Raw genomic sequence first — 24467 nt, 5'->3', positions numbered from 1 at the left:
TACCCTGTGTGAATCATAGAGTTATCATTTTTCGCACCTTGTTCATTGTGTATTTTCTCATCAGTCCAGTTTAACAAAGTTAAAATCCAATATTAAATGCACTTTGTAAGTAATCACCCGCTATAAAGTAATACAAATAATACATTATGTCAGCCAATGATTTTTGTAACATCCTCAAGTTCAATTACAACCGGAAATTGTAGTCAAAATTTAATTTCAAATAGATACATTTAATGGCTAGAAGATTAAGGACTTGTATTAAGTCACAATGCACCTTGAAACGTTCACATCCTGGTTACAATCCTTTCATCTGATTTGGCACAACACCAATTTTCGACATGCTATTCCCACAGGCAGTCACAATAATAAAGGGAGCAATTAGCAATAATGGCTTGGAGACTTGCATTAGATATTTCCAAATGACACAAAAACCTAATTTGGTGCATGTTAAGAGTCTACTTATACTCACTCCACTCATACCTTGAAGGAACTATATACAGATATCTCCTGCCAGCATAGTCCTTCTTTTCCAGAAGTTCCAGACACATAAATGACAGTTCCATGGGACATTCCCCCGGTACCTTGTCCAAGCAGCCGATTTTCAGGCTACGATTTGACAGAGTGCCAACTGGGGGAGGGGAGACAACACAAAAAAAAACCCTGCCCAGGGATTTTTTTTTTTTTTTTTTTAAATAAATTTAGAGTAACCAGTTATTTTTTTCTTCCAGTTAAGGGGCAATTTAGCGTGGCCAATCCACCTAACCTGCATATCTTTGGGTTGTGGGGGTGAAACCCACAGACACGGAGAGAATGTGCAAACTCCACACGGTTAGTGACCCAGGGCCGGGATTCGAACCCGGGTCCTCAGCACCGCAGTCCCAGTGCTAACCACTGTGCCACGTGCCATTCCCTGCCCAGGGATTAATAATAGTGATTAAGATAGTTATGGTTGAAAGTGGCCCATCAGAAATCTTAAGAGAAGAGCGAGGTGGGAGTTAATGCCACAAGACAATGGGTAGGTTAACTAAGTGAGCGAATTACTGACATAGCGATCGTGCACACAGGCAGATAACCTGACTGATAAGTTGTTACCTCGAGTCCGGGGATGCCAAGAGAAATGTCCTCAACACAACCCTAATCGAGATCCAAGATGTTCAGAAAAGAATAATGATGGATCTAGCAATCTCCTGCGCTCTAGGCATTTGACAAAGTCCCGCATAAGAGATTATTGTGCAAAATTAAGGCGCATGGGATTGGAGGAAATGTATTGAGGTGGATAGAAAACTGGTTGGCAGAGGGGAAACAAAGAGTAGGGATTAATGGGTCCTTTCTAAATTGGCAGGCAGTAATTAGTGGGGTACCACAGGGATCGGTGCTGGGACCCCAGCTATTGACATTATATATTAATGATTTGGATGAGGGAACAAAATGTAACATCACAAAGTTTGCAGATGATACCAAGTTTGGTGGGAGGGTGAAATGTGACGAGGATGCAGGGATCCTACAGCATGATCTGGACAGGTTGGGCAAGTGGGCAAATCAATGGCAAATGCAGTATAATTTGGATAAGTGTGAGGTTATTCATTTTGGAAGCAAAAACAGGAAGGCAGATTATTTATTACCTGAATGGTTGTAAATTGGGAGAGGGGAGTGTGCAGTGGGACCTGGGTCTCCTTGTGCCAGTCGCTGAAGCATGCAGGCGCAGCAGGCGGTAAAGAAGGCTAATGGTATGTTGGCCTTCATTGTGAGAGATTTTGAGTATAGAAGCAGGGCTGTGTTGCTGCAATTATACAGGGCCTTGGTGAGGCCACACCTGGAGTATTGTACGCAGTTTTGGTCTCCTTTTCGGAGGAAGGACGTTCTTGTTCTTGAGGAAGTGCAACAAAGGTTTACCAGACTGATTCCAGGAATGGCGGGACTGTCATATGAGGAGACATTGACTAGGTTGGGATTGTTCTTGCTGGAGTTCAGAAGAATGAGAGAAGGGGGGGAGGGGTGTCTCATAGAGACTTATAAAATTTTAACGTGACGGACGGGGTAGATGCAGGGAAGATGTTACCAATGATGAGCGTGTCCAAAACCAGGAGTCACAATCGGAGGATTCAGGGTAAACCATTTTCAACAGATATAAGGAAGCATTCCTTCACACAAAGAGTGGTGAGCCTGTGGAATTCAATACATCAGGAAGTAGTTGATGCTAAAACATTGAATATATTAAAGAGGCAGCTAGATATAGCACTTGGGGAGAATGGGATCAAAGGTTATGGGGAGAAAGCAGGATTAGGCTATGGAGTTGGATGATCAGCCATGATCGTGATGAATGGCGAAGCAGGCTCAAAGGGCCAAAAGGCCTCCTCCAGCTCCTATCTTCTATGTATTCATGTATTACAAAAAGCAGAGTATGTACTCACCTGGACCATCAGGGCAGTGCTGTGGAACATAGGGCATGGAGCAAGACCAGGGTATTCAGCCCTTTTGTACCTGCTCCGCCATTCAGAAAGATCATGGCTGACATGGATCTGGTCACAATTCAATCTATCCTGGACTTCCTTGTCAATCAAAAATCTGTCTAACTCATCCTTGCATCCAGTCAATGACTCAGCCTCCGCTGCTTTCTGCAGAAGAGAACTTCACATACTAACACCCGCAAGAAAAAAAGAAAATTCTCCTGATCTCCATCTTAAAAGGGAGCCCTCTTATTCTTAAATCGTCTCTCCGGTTCCAGTCTCTCCCACAAGTCGAAATATCCTGGTACCTACCCCTACCAACACTTCAGGTTCTTACATGTTTCAATAAGATCATTTCTCATTCTTCCAAACTCCAATGGGATAGGCCCAACCAATTCAACCATTTTTCGTAAGAATAGCCTCTCATTCCATGAGAAAATGAAAATGAAAATGAAATGAAAATCGCTTATCATCACAAGTAGGCTTCAAATGAAGTACTGTGAAAAGCCCCTAGTCGCCACATTCCGGCGCCTGTTCGGGGAGGCTGGTACGGGAATGAGTCGAGTAAACCTTCTGTATATAAGGATAAACTTGAGAAATAAATGCAGTAGTGCCTGGTTATCCTTACCTTTTTCAGCAAATACCAGACTCCAACCACACTGCTAAAAACCAGGCACACAAGATCTTTTGTGTCAAACTCATAGTTGACTATTTCTAGGAAAATAAAACAAATACATCCTGGTTAATTTCTTTAATTGCTGTTCAGCAAGTGGTCTAGGTCTACATACAAAACATAAAAAAGCATATTATTGTAGCAAGGGATCAGAAAGTCTCTAATCCATCCGTGAAACAATTTTGAATAGATTTTGATATTTTAAAAAAACAACCCAATTTCAGTAATACATCAACAAAGGGTCTCTTGCTTTCAATGCATCATTGGCAGTCAAGGCCTCAAGTTCAATACTTGTTCAAATGTAACGTGTCTCATTCCCTCAAAATCATTAACAAAACAGCTTCCCAAGGTCAATTGCAAAACTGTTGTATCCAATGGGAGCCAGTAACACAATTAAAAAGCAGCATTTCTGTCATCCTAAATTGGTTTACATTGATCGGATATAAATACATTTATAAATATTATATACAGGGCGGCACAGTTGAACAGTGGTTAGCACTGCTGCCTTACAGCACCAGGGACCCGGGTTCAATTCCAGCCTTGGATGACAGTGTGTGGGTTTGTTTTCATATAAATTTAGAGTACCCAATTTTATTTTCCAATTAAGGGGCAATTTAGCGTGGCCAATCCACCTAGCCTGCACATCTTTTGGGTTGTGGGGGAGAAACCCACGCAAACACGGCGAGAATGTGCAAACACCACATGGACAGTGACCCAGAGCCGGGATCGAACCTGGGACCTCGGCACCGCGAGGCCGCAAATGCTACCCACTGCGCCACCGTGCTGCCCGACTGTGTGGATTTTGTATGTTCTCCCCGTGGGTTTCCTCCAGGTGCTCCAGTTTCCTGACGCAGTCTAAAGATGGGCATGTTAGGTGGGTTGGTTACGCTAAATTTCCCCCAAGTGTCCAAAAGGTCAGGTGGAGTTACTTGATTACGGGGATAGGGTGTTCTTTCAGAGGGTTGGTGCAGACGCGATGGGCTGAATGCCTTCCTTCTGCACTGTAGGGATTCCATATGTATAAAATGTAGAAACATTAGAAGGCTATCCTAAAAGCTGAATTGCTATATTTAACATTACAAATTTCAAATAAAGTATTTGATGGCTTCCCAGGTTTGATTCCTAAACTGCACTTGATTTTAGATCATTTCCATAATAGGTCCCAGTGTCCCTGGGTTGAGATGGAAGGGTAAAATGTCAGCTATTCTTGCATGGTGACTGCTAGCCAGTAACTCTGGCGAGTGCAGCAGCCTACGAATTCTCGAGGTATAGAGTTTAAATCCCATCGTCGAAATTCGTGAAATTAACTTGATTTGTTATTATAATTAAGAGCAGAAATTAAGAGCATGGAAGTAATGTTGTTTCGGAAGAAAGGTTTTTCCAGCCTACGTGGAATTTTATTCCTACATATAGTGTTCACTTGTAATGTCTCTCAAAGCTAAGGCATCAGTTCAGAAGACAACATCAATTTTGTTCTGGTTACTCTGCAAAGCTCTCCTTACTAGCGCATTGGTAGCTAGTGGCAAATTGGGAGAACGTTCCCCACAAAGCACTTGGCCTGGCCATCTGGTCAGCATCCTGGACAGAGCGATTTACATGATTTTGTTTTTTCCTACAACTTGATTCAGTAGCCATCCCCACTGCTGTTGCAATATGTCTAATCTGTGGGATGTACTGTAGAGACTCAATAAAATATCTTTGACAGTGCTTTCCCCTCCTACTGAGAAAGGCAAGAGTGACAATATTGTGGAAATACCTCCCCCTCCAAGTCAACACCAGCCTGATTTAGGCTTGCATCAACATTCCTTCATCAGTAAATCAATAATCTGGAACCTCCAACCTAGCACCATTATGGAACTACCATTGTCACAAAAAACATACAGCGCCGCAAGGAGAAACTCTTTTCTCGGGATGGCATGGATGCAGCTTTACCAGGGTCACAATCCCACTCCCATCGCAAACAATATGCAGGTGTGGGAATAAGAGTAGTTTTAATTTATAAAAGCCTCCCTTTGAAAGAGCATCCCACACCTCCACTGTATTATCATAAACCCAGTAACCCCGCCTAATCCTTTTGGACACTAAGGGCAACTTAATATGGCCAATCCACCTAACCTGCTCATCTTTGGACTGTGGGAGCACCAGGAGGAAACCCACGCAGTCACGGGGAGAACGTGCAGACTCCGCACAGACAGTGACCCAAGCCGGGAATTGAACCTGGGACCCTGGAGTTGTGAAGTAACTGTGCTAACCACTGTGCTATTGTGCCACCCTTTGATACCTCAGCACTCTTGGCGAAAGAGGGGATAAAGAAACAAATTAAACCCAGAAGCCAGTCCTTTTGACCCTCAACCACGTCCCCTATTTTTCTTTGTCAATCAATTACACAAGGAGTGAAGGTAAAATCGACACGTCTGGACAATAGTCCAGAGAAGCAGAATACTAAACCACACTCCACCAATTGTTCTAAACCTGGTTGTCCAAAGTACAGCCCCGGGGGCCAGATGCAGCCCACAAAAACCCTCTATGCGGCACCAGACACAAGTTTCAAAATCCCAGCCAATCAGGTGAGTTTCAAGAGTTTCTCCTCCAATCAGCAAAACATCAATCAACTCTGAGCAACTGGGGAATTTGAGAAGGTGATTGAGTCTTCAATCCTCAATGCCCTGCACAAGTCAACATTATCACCCAAAGCTAAATAGATCCATACTAGTGGGACGCAGCAGTACTCATTAATCCCACATCAGAGACTTGTCCACATTTAACCTTTCATATAAAAGGAAATATATTTTGTTAAAATGTTACTGCAATATAAAAAGTTAAACAGCATTCTACTTACCTTCCTTGGTTTCCCCTGTTCCCTGAGTAAAGAGCAGCTGATACTGTTTATTTGGTAGATTGGCAGGAATAACTTTATTCATAGCTGGACTGAAACAAGGAGTATAATTAATCCAATATTCCCCAAGATGCAGTCAAGAGTTCGATTGATATATTTAACATTGAAAAGCCTCATCGTCATATCTTCAAAAACCAACATCTGTAATATCACTAATACCTTTCCAGTTGTCAGTCTCTTGTGCTCCTGTGTTCTGTTTGTTTCCAATCAGTAAGCAATTTTCCAAAAATAATCCATGCTGGCTACAGACAGGTATTATTTGGAGCATAAGAATGGCCAAGGAACTAGCTAGCCACCTCAAGCACAATACTCACGTCTGCTATACAGCTGGGGAACGGGGGTTCAACAGTATCAATCCATGCTCCGTATATTCAAGTTCCAAAGAGTCACAATAGACATGCTACGTAAATAGTACATATTCTTGATACCTCAGTGACTTCATTCCATAGATAGCACAACCATAGAGAGAAGGATGTTAACCGTTTTAGTTGCTGAGATATGATGAGTCTAAAGTTCTTGTTCCTTTTCACTGAACATTTATTTCACTTCCACAGCCTCTGCACAAAACTCTTAACAACACACCACCTGACAGAGGCCACCTGAAGCCCCTTTACATATCAGTGTCAATTAATGGATACTTAACATAAATGAGACAACTAATTGCAATGTCTCTTAACCCATTACTTAACACAGGAAACTATAATGCCCAATCTTCAGGGGCCGGTTCTTTACTTGGGGCCTCATTAGCAACAGGAGAAAGCAACCAAAGTTCAAGCTCATGGCTACTATTTAGTGATTCGCACTAAAAGGGTGAACATGTTACAAATATATGGAGCTCAGCTGTCACCAGCAATAAATAATTCACATATTTGTTTGATGGTGTGGAAGTGGAGACAAAATAAATTGATGAAACTGGGCTGCTTCCACACAACTGCCACCATTCAGATACACGGACATCAATAGATGGTGATGTGAATGAATGCAGGAGTTTCAGATATATTGTACTATATGTATTTGATGCAGTGAGGGTTAAAAGCCTGGGTTAGTGTGTGGCTGCTAGTCATGTTTTTAAAAATCCTGGTCTGAAAGATAATTAGGGCTTTTTGGAGCCAGAGGTGCAATTAAAGCATCATAAAAGTTTGGGCAAATGGACTTTCATTTGTATTAAGAGGGTTCCCTGTGAGTAGATAATTAGATGCATTGTGTTCAGCTTAGTACAGTGTAGTTAATGAGCCGGGGCTGAAGCAGGCAGGTGTTGAGGTTTTCAGTTAGCTTTTGGCTGGATGGAGAGCTGAGAAGGTTTCTGAAGAAAACAGCCAGAGATTCTGCATTATTCTGATAGGGTGTCAGGTCTCTCTCTAAAGCAGTGTTTTTCAAACTTTTATTCCAGGGACTCATTTTACCAACCGGCCAACCTTCACGACCCACCATATTCTCTTACCTTGTTTGCTGCTGACAAAATGGAGGAACCGCAATCGCGCCCAAAGCATGTGACGTCGACTTTTGGGGGGGGGGGGGGGGGGGGGGCATCATTTTGAAGGCCGCTCACAGCCAGCATTGTTAAAAACCGGCTGCAGCAGCAGTTGTGTGCAAATTTGCATAATCGGGAGCACCGCGTCGGATGACTCCGCGAGCCTCTCGACACCCGCCCACGACCCACCCGCGGGTCGCGATCCCGACTTTGAAAATGCCTGCTCTGAAGAGCGCTCTTTCTAAAAGTGGAGTATCCAAGACATCTCTTTACAGCAAGTGTTCCTTAGTCTGCTAACTGTATTTAAAAGTGAGGGCAGCATGGAGGCACAGTGGTTAGCACCGCTGCCTACGTTCTCTGGACCAGAGTTCAATACTGGCCCCGGGTCACTGTCTTGTGTGGAATTTGCACATTCTCCTGTGTCTGTGTTAGTTGTACCCCACAACCCAAAGATGTGGTTAGGTGGATTGGCCACCCTGAATTGGGCAAAAAAATAACTGGATGCTCTAAACTTAAAAATATATATTTTTAAAAACTGTATTTAAAAGTGGATTATGACCAGAGATGGTTTTGTTGTTTGAGTGGAAATAAAGATACCAGTTAAGGGTTATTATGTCAGTGTATTGATTAGCATTGTTTATGGCCTAATTGTCAGCCATTTTCTTGCGTGTTGGTAAAGACATTTTATACTGTGATAGTAATAAAGTCAGTTTTAATTTGCCATATCCCTATTTTGTGTGAAATCAATCCTGGAGCGAGGTATCCTTTCCTTACAAAACTAAAATATTGGGGTTTCTGTCCAGTATCCTATCAACTGTTGGGGTCTGGTCCAGGATTGTAACAGTGAAGAACAAGCATGGTACTGCTTCACAAACAAAGAGTCCTTGACACCATCAAGCTTTTAATTGAAAAGTGGAAATGACAAAAAACAATTAGGGAAAACCCATTTTCTGTATTCCTATTAAGAATCTCAGAATTGTTATGGTGCAGAAGGCGACCACTTAGCCCATCATGTCGGCACTGACTCACCCAATGTGCAACTTGACTCAGTGCCATTCTCCTGCCTTTGCCCTGGATCCCTGCATTTAATTTCTATTCAAATAATCATCTAATGCCTTCTTGCATGCATCGATCAAATCTTTTTCCACCACACTTCCAGGCTGTACATTCCAGACCTGAACCACTCACTGTGTGAAGAAGTTTTTTCTCTCATCAGGTTTGCTTCTTTTGTCATCACCTTAAATCTGCGCTCTCTCATTCTTGGGCTTTTTATAAGCAGGAACAGTTTCTCCCTATCTACTCTGTCCAGACCCCTCATGATTTTGAAAATCTTTAGTAAATATCCTCTCAAGCCTTCTTCTCTCCAAGGAGAACAGTCCCAACCTCTCCAATCTATCCTCATAACTGAAGTTTCTCATCCCTGGAACAACCTTTTATGCCCTCTCTCCAATGTGTTCACATCCTTCCTATAATGTGATGCCCAGAACTGTATGCAATATTCTAGCTGAGATCTAACTTGTATCTTGCATAATTTCAGCATAACCTCCTCGTTCTTGTACTCTACACTCCTATTAATAAAGCCCAAAATACTATATGCTTCATTAACTGCTCTCTCCACGTTCTCTAAACAACTAGGTTAAAAGAAAACACTACTTGGTACCACACTATCAGACAATAAAAAGACAACTCTCGTGGAACAAATTAAAGAAAGTTTATGGTGCTCTTTACCCCGCTCTTCGCTGCCTTCTCCCCAGTTCCCCAGGATTAGTACACTTCTCTCCGGTATACCAGTCAGCTTTGTCCTTCACAAGTAACTGTCCTGTAGAGAAGCCATAACGTACACAGCAAATAGTTTGCTTTTCCTCTAAAGGAATCCCTAATAACAAGATAAAGGACCACATACCTTAAAGTGTGAGACAAAGCCAATATACCCAGTACGAAAAAATACAAGGACAGCAGCAAGTTGATATACTCTTGAGAAAATATCTGAAAACAGAAAATGCTGCATCAGTTTGGAAATCAGTGCATAGTTATTGGTACAATGCTGTTGCTACAGAAGAAAATGATGAAAATCAATGCTCTGCGCTTCAATAGATGATACAAGAATTGGCAACTTGGCAGAGGTGCAAAAAGCGGGGAGATTGAAAATTGAGGGACAACATGCTAAGCAAACAAAGGCCAACTCACTTTGAAAAATAGATAAAGGCCAAACAGTGTGCAGCTGGCGATGATGGGGAATCTGGCTGCATCTCGACTTGTAATGGTCTCTGGCATATCAGAGGAATTCTACAATACAAAACAAAAGATAATTTAGAATCAACAAATACAGGACAGTTAACCCAAGGTCAGGCTGAGTACTTAATAGATGTTCAGGTCAGACAATGTATTTGTATAGATGTTGCAACTAAAAGGCAGGTGAAGTAAAATACTTTCTCCTCAGCACCACCTATTTTTCAATTTTATCTTAACAGGGATTGAAACAACAGCATCCATCCAAGGAAAGCATTTAACATCCAGGCAGTAAATAATCTCAAATCCATCATGATTAAAAGAGAAAAATATCTGTTAGATTCCATCCCATCCAACCCCAGGTAACTGGGATTCCAAGATTTTACACAAGTAGTGCTGGAACACCGTTCCAGATCATAGAATCATCGACTCCCAATGTGCAGGAGGCTGCCATTTGGCCTTCAAGTCTGCACCAAACCTCCAAAAGAGCACCCTACCTAGGCCCACGCCACCACCTTAATCTCCATAATCTACCTAACCTTTAGGACACTTGGGCAATTTTAGCATGGTCAATCCGCCTAACCTGCACATCTTTGGACTGGGACACATGGGCAATTTTAGCATGGTCAATCCACCTAACCTGGACATCTTTGGACTGTGGGAGGAAACAAACGAAGACACGGGGAGAATGTGAAAACTCCAGCGTCACCCAAGGTCAGAATCAAACCTGGGTCCCTGGCGCTGTGAGGCAGCAGTGCTCGCCACCATGCCACCCGCCAGACAGCAAACAAAGGCTTTGGTTGCCCAGTTGAGTACATTTAAGGCTGGGAGTCAGAGTTTTGGATTTAAGTACAGTGCATGTATTGACGTTCTGAATGCTGTTGTTTGCTTTTGGTTCACTGCAGTGTTGTTCCACATGATCCTGATTTCGCCGTGTCAACATGGCATCTCGAGGAATGCCTAGTTCCCCAGCTCAACTAGAAGCAATGCAAATCTTTTTCCACTGACTTTTGATAACGATTGAGGAATTTGTTTTCTGCCCTGCTATTCAGCAATGCTGCAAAGTAAAACCGCCTTTTTAAAAATGTAGTTATCAGAATCGCTAAAAATCTGACAAATCTTCCAATTACTTTCCCCTCATCCCCCTGTACATATATTTGCATTTCCCCAATAGCATCACTGCATATGAAACTTGCCATGTCAGTTTTAGATGAAATAATTGCACCCAAAACAAACACGAGGTGCTTCACCTTGTCATTGCTTACTGTGGTGAGTCAAACCGGGGAGAGGAGAGAAACGCATAGATACAGAGCATGTCAAGAGGAGCTCAAAACCAAACACGAGCTGGGGATCTAGGCATTCCTGGAGTTGCCATGTCTACATGGCGCGAACAGGAGCATGTGGAACAGCGCTGCAGTGAACTAAAAGCAAACAGCTATTGCCCTCAAAAATTCAAAACTCTGACTCCAGCCTTAAATGTACTCAAGAGCTGAATAACCACAGTCCTCCAGAATACAGAACTTGAACAACAGTGAAGAAATGTATCCTCAGTCTCAAATGGCTGCTGATCTCTTATCCTGATACTAATATCTTCCCTGGTTGTTGGCTCTTCAGCCAGAAAAACAGTCTCTCAGTTTAATTTCACTGCGATCATATTGCACCCTTCAAAAGTCCAGAGAATACAGGTCCATTCTACATAATCTCTCCTCATAGAACAGCCTATAGTTAACCAATGCCCTTTAGAGAAGGAAATCTGCAGGTCTGGCCTATGTGACTACCAATCCACAGAATAGTCTTCTCAAATGGCCAAACACAGACTTGTTCAAAGTAGGGCCAGAGAACCAAATGTGCCCAGCTCCAGTTTAAAAATCCCAGTCAATCAAGTGAGTTCAATGGAAGATTATTCTTACTGCTGCTCCTCTAATCACGAGCCAGTTCACTCCTGCTTTTTCTTATGAGTGGATTAGTGAGCCTATCAGCAGAAAATGAGGTAGCGAAACAGCGTTTGATTGGAATAGCAGCAAACACATACTGGTGAATGTGCTGAGGGTTGCCGGGCCATGGGAAACAAAGCAGTGGTGAGTCTGGAGCCCAGAGTCAGGTACGGCTATCCCAGTGTTAAGGGGAAGCGAGCGCTCGAGAGGGTGGGCAAGTGACCGTGTGTGGAGGTGGCAGAGGGTGGGCAAGTGAGCATGTGAATGGGTGGCAGAGGGCAGGCGAGTGAACGTGGGGTGGCAGAGGACGAGCGAGCTTGGGGGTGGCAGAGCGCAAGCGAGTGAGCATGTGCATGGGGAGGCAGCGGTGGGTGAGTGAGCATGTGTGGGGGGGTGGCACTGAGTCTTGATGTGTGGGTGCAAGAGGCGTGATGCTTGGGTGCTTACAAGGGAGTGGGAAACTGTGCTTGTGGGGTGAGTATCTGTCGGCCTTATACCCAGATTTCTCACTCACTCTCCCCCATACACCAACATATTCACACCCATCCACAACTACTAATTTTAAACTTTCTCGATGTCTGAGTGGATTTCACCACTGCAAACCAAAGATGTGCAGGGTAGGTGGATTGGCCACGCTAAATTGCCCCTTAATTGGAAAAAAAAAAATTGGGTACTCAATTTTAAAACATTTTTTTTAAAACTTAACAATTTATGACGTTTCTGTACTTCTGCTCAGCAAAGTCAGTTTTTTGTGGTCTTTTCGGAAACTTGTTCACATTTGCTAGAGCGAGAACATATGCAAACGTGCCCCCCTACCCCCAGAGTGAAACGGTTGGACAAGTCTGGCCCAACAAGATATTCAGTTGCTTCAAAAGCTACAGCAACAAAAAAGTCTAAGTAATGAACATTACAAAGACACGCCTAGCTGCAAAGGGTGTGAGGGTGTGTGCAAAGATTAGAACGGGCTGGTCATGCAACTGTCTAATATAGCTACATTCAGAATTACACCTTCCAGCCAACACACCCAACTCCTCCATTGCCATGGCGGAGTACATCCTATCCCCTGGCAGGGACCCAGAGACAGCAGCACAGGTGTACACAGTAGGGAGGAGGTGGCCCATAGTTCAGAAATTTGACTACGGAACTTAATTCTCATGGCATCACATCAAACATGGGTGATAAAAAACTCCTGTCCATCCATTACCACCTACCATTCTCTCTCAGCTGATGAATTAGTGCTCTTCCATGACCTGCATAAAGGAAGATGCCGGTGGTTGTTGCAAGCTAATCACCTTAGCCCCAGGCCATCACTACATGGATTCCTCCTTCAGGAGGTGCCCAACATCCCACCACCTTCAGCTGTTTCAATGGCCTTTCATTCATTATAAAAAGGTCATAAGTGAGGATGCTCACTGCTGATTGCACTGTACAACACCACTTGATACTCCAGGGATACTATGGCAGTCATGTCCATAAGCCAGACTTGAGAAGTGGCAACCACAGGACCAGCCAATGACCATCTTCAACAAGATAGAGTCTAAACACCTTTCCTTTAAATTAAAAAGCATTCAATTTTCCTACTAGCAGCATCCTGGAGCTAACACCAGCCAGAGATTTAACTGGACCAGCCATATAAATAGTGTGGCTACACGATCAAGTCAAAGGTTGGGAATTCTGTGTAGAATAACTCACTTCTACAAGTCTTTCCACCAATTACAAGGCACAAATCAAGAGTGTGAGGGGATACTTGTGTGAATAAGTGCTGCTCCAAGACTCAAGAATATTGACACCATCCAGGACAAAGCAGACCACTGGATTGGTCCGCTGCCCATAATCTTAAACATTCACTCCATTGACCACAGGTGGAGAGAGGCAGCAGTGTGCACTATCAACACGTTGTACTGAAGCAACTTGGCAAAGCTCGTTAGACAGCAGCGGCCAAACCGGTGACCGCTCCCAATCAGGACAAGAGCAACCGACTCATGGGAACAAGATTACTGCAAGCTCCCCTCCAAGTCACACACCATCCTGACTTGGGACTATGTTGTCACTCCTCCAATGTTGCCGAGTCAAAATCCTGGGGCTTCCTTCCTAACAATACTCTGGTGTACTTAGAAAAGAAGGACTGCAATGGTTCAACACAGCAGCTCACCACCACCTTCTCAAGGGTAGTCGGAGATGGGCACCAAATGCTGCATAGTCAATGTTGACATTCCAGGTACAAATAAAAAAAATACAACATAGCCTGAAGGAAAGTCTTGCATACTGAATTAATATCACTATTTTGAAAGTCTTTACCAGCTCTAAATAATGAAGAATTCTGTATTCCTAGCACAATTTATGAACAAATTTAATCTAAGAAGAAATACCACACAGGGCAAAGAAAGCAGTGGAAGTTCCCAAGTTACCACAATAGTTGTAGTTTAATTTGAATTCAGTACACAAACTTAATGTTGACAATGTATATCCACTTTTCCATGCAATAGATAAAACAATCATTTCCAATGTCTCTGTGGGGTTTTTAAGCTTCCAACTAATTTGCTATTTTTAAGCTACCGCATAAAGATTTTAACAGATGTGCAGGTTAGGTGGATTGGCCATGCTAAATTGCTCCTTATTGGGGAAAAAAATAATTGGATACTCTAAATTTATTGCAAAAATATGGCCTAACATCAGGCATCACACTATGCAGCTAGGTTGTTCAAAAAAGGGAACTGACAAAGGGACCAGAGAAGATTATGTTTTTATGCAGCAAGTTAGGATCTGGAATGCACTGCCTCAAGCACTGGTGAAAGCAGATTCAAGAGCAAATTCCAAAGAAAATTAGATATATATTTGAAAAGGTGAAATTTACAGAGCTATGGAGAAAGAGCCGGGGAGTGGGACTAATTGGGGCACTTTATAAAGAATCGGCACAGACACAATGACCTGAATTCTCTCCTTCGGTGCTGTACGAATCTATAAATTATATCCGAGACCAAACCTCAACATGCATTCTCACCGAGAGAAATCGTGGACAATAGCCTTAAAAGTTCACGGTACACCTTAGCGACCACTACACCAATTACAAGGGCTGAAAGATATAGGTGCCACATCACAACTCCTCTTCAAATGTAGTTCCTTAAAATCTCCAAATATACCATCAATTCTAAGACTAGTGTAATTCTGCTTAACATGTGCCAGCATCTCAACTAAGTCCATTGACTCTATTTAGGAAGTATATACCCAACTATGTATAATTATATATTTTTAAAAACATATCTACAAACGATTCTTTATAAATGAGTAGCACATATATTTCCTGAGATAGAGTACAATAAAATAAAATTACATAAATATGAATGGATCAGACAGATGAAGGAGATAGAATCAGGACAGGACAATACAGGAGGCCAATCAAACCATCACGTCTGCACCAGGAACATGTTTTATTGTCACCTATGTTACAACAGTGGTTACACTTTAGAAGTGGCTGCAATATGCTTTTAATAATCTCGCGGTCATAAAAAGGTGCTATGAGAAATACAAGTTCTTCCATTCAACTGCCTTATTAATTGGATTTGCTTTATTGCACCGAGGTACAGTGAAAATTATTGTTCTGCCACCTTCTCAAATATAAATATACATGGAATCACTGAATGGTTATCGCACAAAATGAGGCCCTTTGACTCATCACACCTGTGTTGGCTCTCGGCAAGAGCAACGCACCTAATAATAATAATAATCTTTAGGGCAGCACGGTGGCGCAGTGATTAGCATTGCTGGCTCACGGCGCCGAGGTCCCATGTTCGATCCCGGCTCTGGGTCACTGTCCATGCGGAGCTTGCATATTCTCCCCGTGTTTGCGTGGGTTTCACCCCCACAACCCAAAGATGTGCAGGTTAGGTGGATTGGCCACGCTAAATTGCCCCTTAATTGGAAAAAATTAATTGGGCACACTAAATTCTTTTTTAAAATAATAATAATCTTTATTAGTGTCTCAAGTAGGCTTACATTAACACCGCAATGAAGTTACTGTGAAAATTCCCGAGTCGGCACACTCCGGCAGCTGTTAAAGTACAGAGGGAGAATTCAGAATGTCTAATTCACCTAACAAGCATATTTTTTGGGACTTGAGGGGAAACCGGAGCACCTGGAATCAAAGTCACCTGTCTTTTACCCATAGCCCTGCAACTTCGTCTCTTCAGATAACTGTCCAGTTCTCTTTTGACAACTTCAATTGAATCTTTCACCACACCCTCAGGCAGTGCATTCCAGATCATAATCACTTGCAAATATTTATTTTGCCTCATGTCAACATTGCCTCTTTTACCAAACACCTTGAATCAGTGTCCTCTGGTTCTTGACCCTTCAGCCAACAGGAACAATTTCTCCCCCATCTACTCTGTCCCGACCCCTCATGTTGTTGAATGTGTCTTATTAAGTCTCCTGCAATCTAGTCTTCAAGAACCTCCAGCTTCTCCAATCTATTCACATAACTGAAGTCCCTCTGCCAAGCAACCATTTTTGTGACTCCTTCCAGTACCCTCTTCAATGCCTCCAAATAGATATATAAACAAACATGTGGGCAAGTATATGATAATATATAAATAATATGCACAGCGACAGAAACAGATACACAACAGGACACTTTAAAAGTAGGTCATTAGCTGCAAAACTCTTGGGCCATCCTGCAGTTGTAAAAGGTGCTATAGAAATACAAGTTCTTTCAATTCTTTGTTCAGCTGTACCACCTAGATATACAAATGAAAATATATAGACATCACCGTGTTAAAAACAAGGGTGGCACTGAGTCCAGAGGTGGCGATTTTCAGAGTGTTAGGAGACCCAGGAATCAAAGAGGCAGACGCCCTGGCCTTTGCTCTCCTGGTAGCCCGGAGACAGATACTATTAGTTTGGAAGGACTCATAGCGCCCGAAGTCAGAGACTTGGCTATCGGACATGGCTAGCTTTCTCTGTTTGGAGAAAATCAAGTTTGCCTTGAGAGGGTCACTGTTAGGGTTCGCCCGGAGGTGGCAACCGTTCGTCAACTTCTTCGCGGAAAATTAATCGTCAGCAAAAGGGGGGAGGTTTAGTTTAGCTCAGAGTAGGGGGTTAAGAAAGGTTGGACCTGTAAGGGAGAGAGACAGCTTTTGCACTATATTTATAGTTTCATGTACATTGTTTATTTTGTTGTTGTTATACCAAAAATACCTCAATAAAATGTTTATTAAAAAATATATATATATATAGACACAAATATAAATATATACACAGAGGGAGATGGATTGTGGGTAAGGGTGGCACAGTCGTTAGCACTGCTGCCTCACAGCACCAAGGATCTAGGTTCAATTCCAACTTCAGGTGACTGTGCAGAGTCTGCACATTTTCCCCCTGCCTGCGTGGTGCTCCAGTTTCCTCCTACAGTCCAAATTATGTGCAGGATCGGTGGATTGGCCATGATAAATTTCCCCTAAGTGTCCAAAAGGTTAGGTGGGGTTACGGGGGAGGCGGGGCCTTAGGGAAGGTGGTCTTTCGCAGGGTCAGTGCAGACTGGATGGGCCGAACGGCCGCCTTCTGCACTGTAGGGGTTCTTTGATCTACGAAGTTCTGCTCAGTTGGGGAATCTTTTACCATCTGCTATTTACTTCAGGGTTGATTATTTCTCAAGAGATGTTTGCGAGTTTGTGTCCTTTCTTTCGACTGTCTTGCTAACCGGTCCTGCCACCCTCCGAGAGCGGATGGCATCTATTGACGCGATGTGATTTGCTACGCTGGGCAAGCACAGCCGGCTGTTCCGAGACTCCCCGGCTCAGGCTCAATCACCCCGGGCCCCAGTTTACCTTAGACTTGGCACAGGTGACAGAGCGCAGGGCCCCGAAGAAGATTGGCAGGAGCGCCATCACCACCAGGCTTCCGTAGGCCACGGCCGACCCTTCGGGAGTCGCCACGAACCTGGCGGTGCCGGCAGCCGCCGCCTCGGTGTCGTTGAGCGTGACGTTGACGGCGCTGTCGGGAAGCAACGGGCTCTCTACCTCCGCCATGTTCCCTTCGCCGGAGCAGAGCCTGAAAAGAAAAGGCCACGTTTCCTTAACAGCCGGCGGCGGACGTGACGTCAATCGGCGGACCGGAGACCGCGTCATCGCCGTAGCAACCGCCCCAGATAGCCTCAGCAACCGCCCCAGATAGCCTTAGCAACCGCCTGGGCTTCAAAGAGAGCCATGAGCCTGGATGGAGGGGGTGAGTTATCCATCACTGAGGGAACATGCATTTTTAAAAGGCAGGTTGTAGCCTGGCCTTGTGCATTGTGATAGATTCTAATCTAATTTCACCTTCAAAAATGAAGCCATGGATGGGCCTCAAGGCAAAGAAAAGTTAAATATTTAATCCAGCTTTGTTTTTGTACATAAGATATACAAGACAAAAATAAGGCATCTGGCCTAACCAGTGCACTCCAATATTTTTTTTATTTAAAATTTTTTAAAAATAAACTTAGAGACCAAATTCATTTTTTTCCAATTAAGGGGCAATTTAACATGGCCAGTCCACCTACCCTGCACATCTTTGGGTTGTGGGTTGAAACCCACGCAAACACGCGGAGAATGTGCAAATTCTACACGGACAGTGACCCAGAGCCAGGATCGAACCTGGGACCCACTCCAATATATATGTACCGTTCAATAAGGGTGACCAACTGCCCGGGAATTTATGGTATCGCACCCCCCACTCTTCCCCCGCCGTAATTGAGGTGGTTGTCCCACGCGTCCTGGGTTATGTTGCCAGGGCTCTGTATTCACCAGGTTTAATTTTTTTTTTAATTTAGAATATCCAATTTTTTTTTAACCCAATTAAGGGGCAATTTAGCATGGCCAATCCACCTACCCCGCACATCATTTTGGGTTGTGATGGTGAGATCCACGGGGACACAGGGACAATGTGTAAACTCCACACAGACAGTGACCCGGGGCCGGGATCGAACCCAGGTCCTTTGCGCCGTGAGGCAGCAGTGCTAACCACTGCGCCACCATGTGGCCCTGTTTTCACCATGTTTCAGACTTTTTACATTTTGCACACATGCATTTGCAGGCGTGCACTGCTCCTGGCTGCCCAATCTCATAGGATGATTAGCAACAACTCCCTGCAATTCCCCCCCCCCCCCCCCGCAACTGCCTTGACCCCCACAGTTACAGGTTTGTCATCAACCCCTGCCCAATTGTGCAGTTCCCAAAAGCCAATCCCTTAATTTATTTACCCAGGTGTTGTCTTCCTGGACTCAAGCCTCCTCTCATCTAAATCTATCCTTTGGCATACTAAAATACAAATAATTATGTGTCACAAATGTGGAGCTGAATAGAATTCATGCAATCCAGTAAGGTGTTATGATCTAAGTAGACACCAATAACTTTTACAAAAAAATTCCTTCCAGTTCATAGCTGAAAGGAGGAAGATGCATGAAGATTTCATGTTTTAAGAGGTTTACTGTAACAAAAGATTTAAAACACTTTTTTTATTCATTCAAGAGATGTGGGCTTTTCTGGCTTGGCCAGCATTTATTGCCCATCTCTAATTGCCCTTGAGAAGGTGGTGGTGAGCTGCCTGCTTGAACGGCTGCAGTCCATGTTGTGTAGGTTCACCCACTGTGCTGTTAGGGAGGGAGTTCCAGGATTTTGACCCAGCGACAGTGAAAGAATGGTGATGCATTTCCAAGTCAGAATGGTGAGTGGCTGAGCGGGGAACTTCCAGCTGGTGCTGTGTGTCTGCTACCCTTGTCCTTCTAATTGGTAGAGATCATGGTAACAGGTTTGGAAGTGCTCTCTAAAAAGCCTTGGTGAATTTCTGCAGTGCATCTTGTGGATGGTAGACGCTGTTGTTACTGTGTGTCGGTTGCGGATGGGGTGCCAATCAAGTGGCCTGCTTTGTCCTTTATGCTGTCAAGCTTCTTGAGTGTTGTTGGAGCTGAACTCACCTAGGCAAATGGAGAGAATTCCAACACACTCCTGACTTGTGCCTTGTAGATTGTGGGCAGGCTTTGGGGAGTCAGGAGTTGAGATACTTGCTGCAGGATTCCTAGCCTCTGACTTCCAGTTGTAGCCACAATATTTATATGGCTAGTCCAGTTACATTTCTGGACAAGGTAACCCCCAGGGTCTTGATAGTTGGAAATTCAGCCATTGAATGGGTTGGGGCGATGGATTCTCTTTTGTTTAAGATGGTTATTGCCTGTGTGGTGCAAATGATTCTTGCCACTTGTCAGTCCAAGACTGGATATTGTCCAGATCTTGCTGCACATGAACATGGACTGCTCCAGTATCTGAGGAGTAGTAAATGATGCTGATCATTGTGCAATCATCAGTGCACATCCCCATTTTTGATCTTGTGATGGGAAGAAGGCCATTGATGAAGCAACTGAAGATGTTTGGGCCTAGGATACTAACCTGAGGAACCCCTGCAGTAATGTCCTGGAGCTGAGATGATTGACCTCCAATAACCACAATCATCTTCCTTTGTGCCAGGTATGACTCCAGCCAGCAAAGAACTTTCCCCCAATTCCCATTGACCCCAGTTTTGCTAGGGCTCCCTGATGCCACACCTGGTAAAATGCAGCCTTGATGTCAAGGGCAGTCACTCTCACCTCACGTCTGGACTTCAGCTCTTTGCTTACATTTGAACAAAGCCTGTAATAAAGTCAAGAACTGAATGGCCCTGGCAGAACCCAAATTGAGTGTCAGTGAGCAGGTTATTGCTAAGCAAGCGCTATTTGATAGCACAGTTGATGAACCTTTCCACAATTTTACTGATGGTCGAGAGTGATTGAACGGTAATTGGCCCGGTTGGATTTGACCTGCTTTTTGTGCACAGGACATATGTGGACAATTTTCTAAATTGCTGGGTAGATGCCAGTGTTGTAGCTGCATTACAATAGCTTGACTAGGGTTGCGGAACATTCTGGAACACAAATGTTCAGTACTATTGATTAAATGTATCGTAAGCAGACTTCCCAGCTTTTCATTAAACATCCCGATGTCCCAACAATTTGCTCAAAATAGCAAAGATTTTCCAGGAATTCCCTCTTTAGACAAACCATTTCACAGATTCTCATCAGCATTGCATCTTTTTGCACAGCATCAGGATATCACCTTACTTCTTCTCCATTCCCCTTTTACTCCTGCCCCATGCACTGCCAGCAAACTAAAAAAAGAACTTTTGGCTTCACTGGGAGAATCAAAATACCGCCCACTTACCAATTGTTAAGTGGCTGTACTGGGATTCTCCCATGTGCGCAGAAATCCTTCTCGCCAGTGCCAGGGGTAAATATTTTCTCACAAAATGGACTACCTCTCAATTGGACAGATGTTTGCTGCCCTGTGTAGTTAGCCTTTCAGTGTCCTGGTTGGCCATTCCATCAGAATGCCCCTTTTGACCAATCACTGATTCCATGGAAGAGGGCAGCAAAGGAGAGTGGGATAGAGCAGGTCAATTGGAGAAAGTGGGATAGAGCAGGAGGTCAACAGTGGAGAGCAGGAAACCAGCAGCGGAGGTACTGGGGGGGGGGGGGGGGGGGGGGGAGAGGGGGGGGGGGGGGGGGGAGAGGGGGGGGGAGGAATTTATGGCACTTACTGGGTAATTTATAGGAGCTACTAGACCAGGCATGTCCAAGGTATGGCCTGCACCCCAGATGAAAATATTTTAGTTTATTGACAGAATCAAAATAGAGAAGATAATACAATGAGGACACCAATCACTTGCTACCAGAACAGTTGACAATGTCAAAATACAAAAGACAATACAATGAGGTCACCAATCACTTGGCACCCATGCACCCCAGATGCAGCCTGCAAAATCCCTGCATGCAACATCAGGCACCAATTTTCAAAATCCCGGTCAATCGGGTGAGTTTCAATGGAAGATTATGCTTGAAGCTACTCCTCCAATTGATTCACCTGAGGAAGGAGCTGCGCTCCAAAAGCTAGTGATTCAAAACAAACCTGTTGGACTTGAACCTAGTGTTGTAAGACTTCTTACTGTGCCCACCCCAGTCCAACGGTGGCACCACCACATCATGGCCTCCAATTACTGGCCAGATCTCTCCTGCCTTTGCTTCTGATAGGCGGACAAGTGAGCCTATCAGCAACACATGAGGGACCAAACCAGTGTTTGATTCGAGGAGCAGTGGACACACACTAGCGAATGTGCTGAGGGCTGCCAGGCTGAGGGAAGTGAAGCAAAGCAATGGTGACAAGATTGGGGACAAGGGGGCCAGGTACATATGCCATGAGCACAAGGAGAGCGGGTTTGGCTGGGGGACCCCGGGAGGGTGAAGTTTTGGCAGGCCCCAGGAAGAGTTACTGCCTTGGAGAATGTGTGTGTGGGGAGTGGCAGAGTATTTCATCTGGGGTGCAGGCCATACCTTGGACATGCCTGGTCTAGTAGCTCCTATAAATTACCCAGTAAGTGTGTGTGATGGTGGCAATGAGTGAGTGAGTGTGGGGGCAACTGTGAGTGAGTGAATGTGGGGGTGACAGTGAGTGAGTGAGTGTGGGGGCAGCTGTGAGTGAGTGAATGTGGGGGCGACAGTGAGTGAGTGTGGCTGTGGTGGTGGCAAGAATGAGTGTGGGGGTCAGAGCAGGTGGATGGGTGCTTGCGAGAGAGGGAGGGAGTGGGTAGGTAGGTGGGAGTGGGAGACTAAGTTTGTGAGGGTGAGTTTGAGTCTACCTAATGCCCAGTCTCGGACTTTTCACTCTCTCTTCCCACCATACACATTCACACACACTAACTCACCCACATACACTGACCCTCTCACAAAGCAGGTTATTTTATTTCTTTTAACACACGCAGGTTATTTTATTTCTTTTTTAAAAAATGATAACAATTTATTGTTATGCCATTGCTGTACTTTTGCTGAGCAATTCTTTCTCTCCTTAAAACCTCAATTTTTTTTAACATTAAGTTCATTTTTGTGCCAAAGCTTGTCTATCTGAAGTTTGCTCATTGGCCCATTGAGTAAAAACATATGCAAATGGAGTCCCCAGAGCGACAAGGTTGGTCGAGACTAATTTATCCACATGACCTCGTATAAATTTGCCTCAGAAAAACCTGGGAGTCAGGAAGGAATCAGCGTCTGGGGAATGACAGAGGAACGACAGTGGTGTTTGCCAACCACAGGCTGCACTGGAAGAGATAGTCAAATGCCACCCATCAATAAATCACCAATCAGTGCTGAGCAAAGTGGCAGGCAAGTTTGATTGAGCTGCTGCGTGTTCAACCAAACTTCTTGTCGTGATATGCATCACTATAAATACACAAGGGGTTAATGTAAATACACGAAGACTAAGTAAACACTAGAGGGAGCACCAGAGACATCATGACATGCAGACAGACAGCTAATGAACAGATATAATAGGACACGACCAATGGGCAGTCAAGACACCCAGAGGTGACACTACCACAAGAGGGCTACCCATATAAAAGGACAGGGCACACATGCTCTTTCCCTTTCCACAGGCGACACTCAAAGAGAAGCACAGGGGCAGACCAGAAGCATCACATCCACCGCCTGGCTTAGAGCAGACTGGTTAGGTAGACTGAGTTACTATAGCAAGATTAGCAGGAGAGTCGAACTCAAGTAGGAGAATTGTTAACTGTTCAATAAATGTGTTAAACCTATCTCCAAGTCTGAACCTTCCTTTGTCAGAGCATACAACAAGGAAGCAGCTTATGCTACATGAAGAAGCATAACACAACATGGTACCAGTAGTAGCCTGTTCAATCTATATAGTTCAACACAGCAAGATCCGTGACTACCAGCAACAGCACCCAGGCAAGATGTTTGAGATTCCGGTTCCTCAGCAGCTCAGGTACCACGGCAATCTCAGTGCCAACTGGCGTGCATTCAAACAGAGATTTGAGATTTACATGGTAGCATCCGACCTAGGTGGCATGGCCGATGCTGAGAAAATAATGCTTCTGCTCACCATTGCGGGTGAAAGTGCAGCAGAAATCTTCAAGACCTTCAAGTACTCCAAAGGGCAAGACAAGAGAGACTTCCAGACAGTCCTGGACAAGTTTGAAAAATACTGTGAGGAAAACTCAAAAGATATCGGTAAAAGAGGTGCCAATACTCACCACAAGGCAAAGGTAGGCTTGCAAAAGCAGAAGCAAACAGAAGATTTGATTGGCAGCCACCTTGCGAAAGGAGCCGCACATGCGCAGTTCCCCAGAAGACGCGAACCGGCAAAACAGTGTTTTGCGCATGCGCAGTTGCGCAAAGAGCGCACAGTAAAAGAAAAGCGAACTGCGCATGCGCAATCCATTCCTACGCTCTACGTCACTAGCGTCATGACGTCAGAGGCCCTGGACCGCGCCCACTTAAAGGGGAAATGCCCGAAAATAAGGGGGGGGGAAATTTAAAGCCGGAAAGCACAATTCTTTTACCTGCAACAACAGCACAATGCCTGAACTTCGACCAGTAGCTGAAAGTAACCTCCGCAGAACCCTCCAACAAGCAGTTAGCACCACTCACGGAGATGATGTAGTCCTTGAAGACGACGACTCAGACGTTGATTTCTTCTTTGGACATCACGAGCACAATGACAGCTCCGACGCAGAAAGTGATGATATGGTCCTTGAAGACTACGACTCAGACGATGATTTCATCATTGGACGTGGCGACCTCAGTACCAAATCCGAACCGCAACGAGATGTGTTGTACAGTGAAGAATCCGACACAGACATGGACGAGTTATTCGGATTTGAGGATCCTCAGCCCAGCACAGACGACATCCTAACCCGGAAGTACAGGATTCTGCTGTGGACGCCAAGAGATAGAGAGAGGTCCAAG

At 44.3% G+C, this 24467-nt stretch overlaps 2 protein-coding genes across 4 annotated transcripts in view; one reads left to right on the top strand and one right to left on the bottom strand.

Annotated features, from left to right (window-relative positions):
• The window catches only part of hm13 (histocompatibility (minor) 13), a 173612-nt gene extending 155863 nt beyond the window's left edge, over positions 1-17749 (bottom strand). Inside the window, exons 1-5 of one of the 3 annotated variants that reach the window (XR_011948814.1) lie at positions 17473-17748; positions 9675-9773; positions 9391-9473; positions 5960-6048; positions 3076-3161 (exon numbers count right to left, since the gene is read on the bottom strand). Coding sequence is in view for 2 of the 3 variants with exons in the window: in XM_072515201.1 (XP_072371302.1) it covers positions 3076-3161; positions 5960-6048; positions 9391-9473; positions 9675-9773; positions 17473-17673 (558 nt within the window). In the remaining variant the exon portion in view is untranslated. Of the gene's footprint in view, positions 1-3075; positions 3162-5959; positions 6049-9390; positions 9474-9674; positions 9774-17472 lie in introns of all 3 variants that reach the window. The other 2 variants (XM_072515201.1, XM_072515202.1) reach the window with 2 other exon arrangements.
• The window catches only part of LOC140428571 (rho GTPase-activating protein 39-like), a 302434-nt gene continuing 295713 nt past the window's right edge, over positions 17747-24467 (top strand). Inside the window, exon 1 of the mRNA XM_072515196.1 lies at positions 17747-17869. The gene's annotated coding sequence lies outside the window, so the exon portion shown is untranslated. The remainder of the gene's footprint in view (positions 17870-24467) is intronic.

The sequence above is a fragment of the Scyliorhinus torazame genome, chromosome 8 (assembly GCF_047496885.1).
Source record: "Scyliorhinus torazame isolate Kashiwa2021f chromosome 8, sScyTor2.1, whole genome shotgun sequence".
In the NCBI taxonomy this organism is placed as follows: Eukaryota; Metazoa; Chordata; class Chondrichthyes; order Carcharhiniformes; family Scyliorhinidae; genus Scyliorhinus; species Scyliorhinus torazame.
Note: the sequence above shows the minus strand (reverse complement) of the source record. Positions and strands in the feature narration are given on the sequence as shown.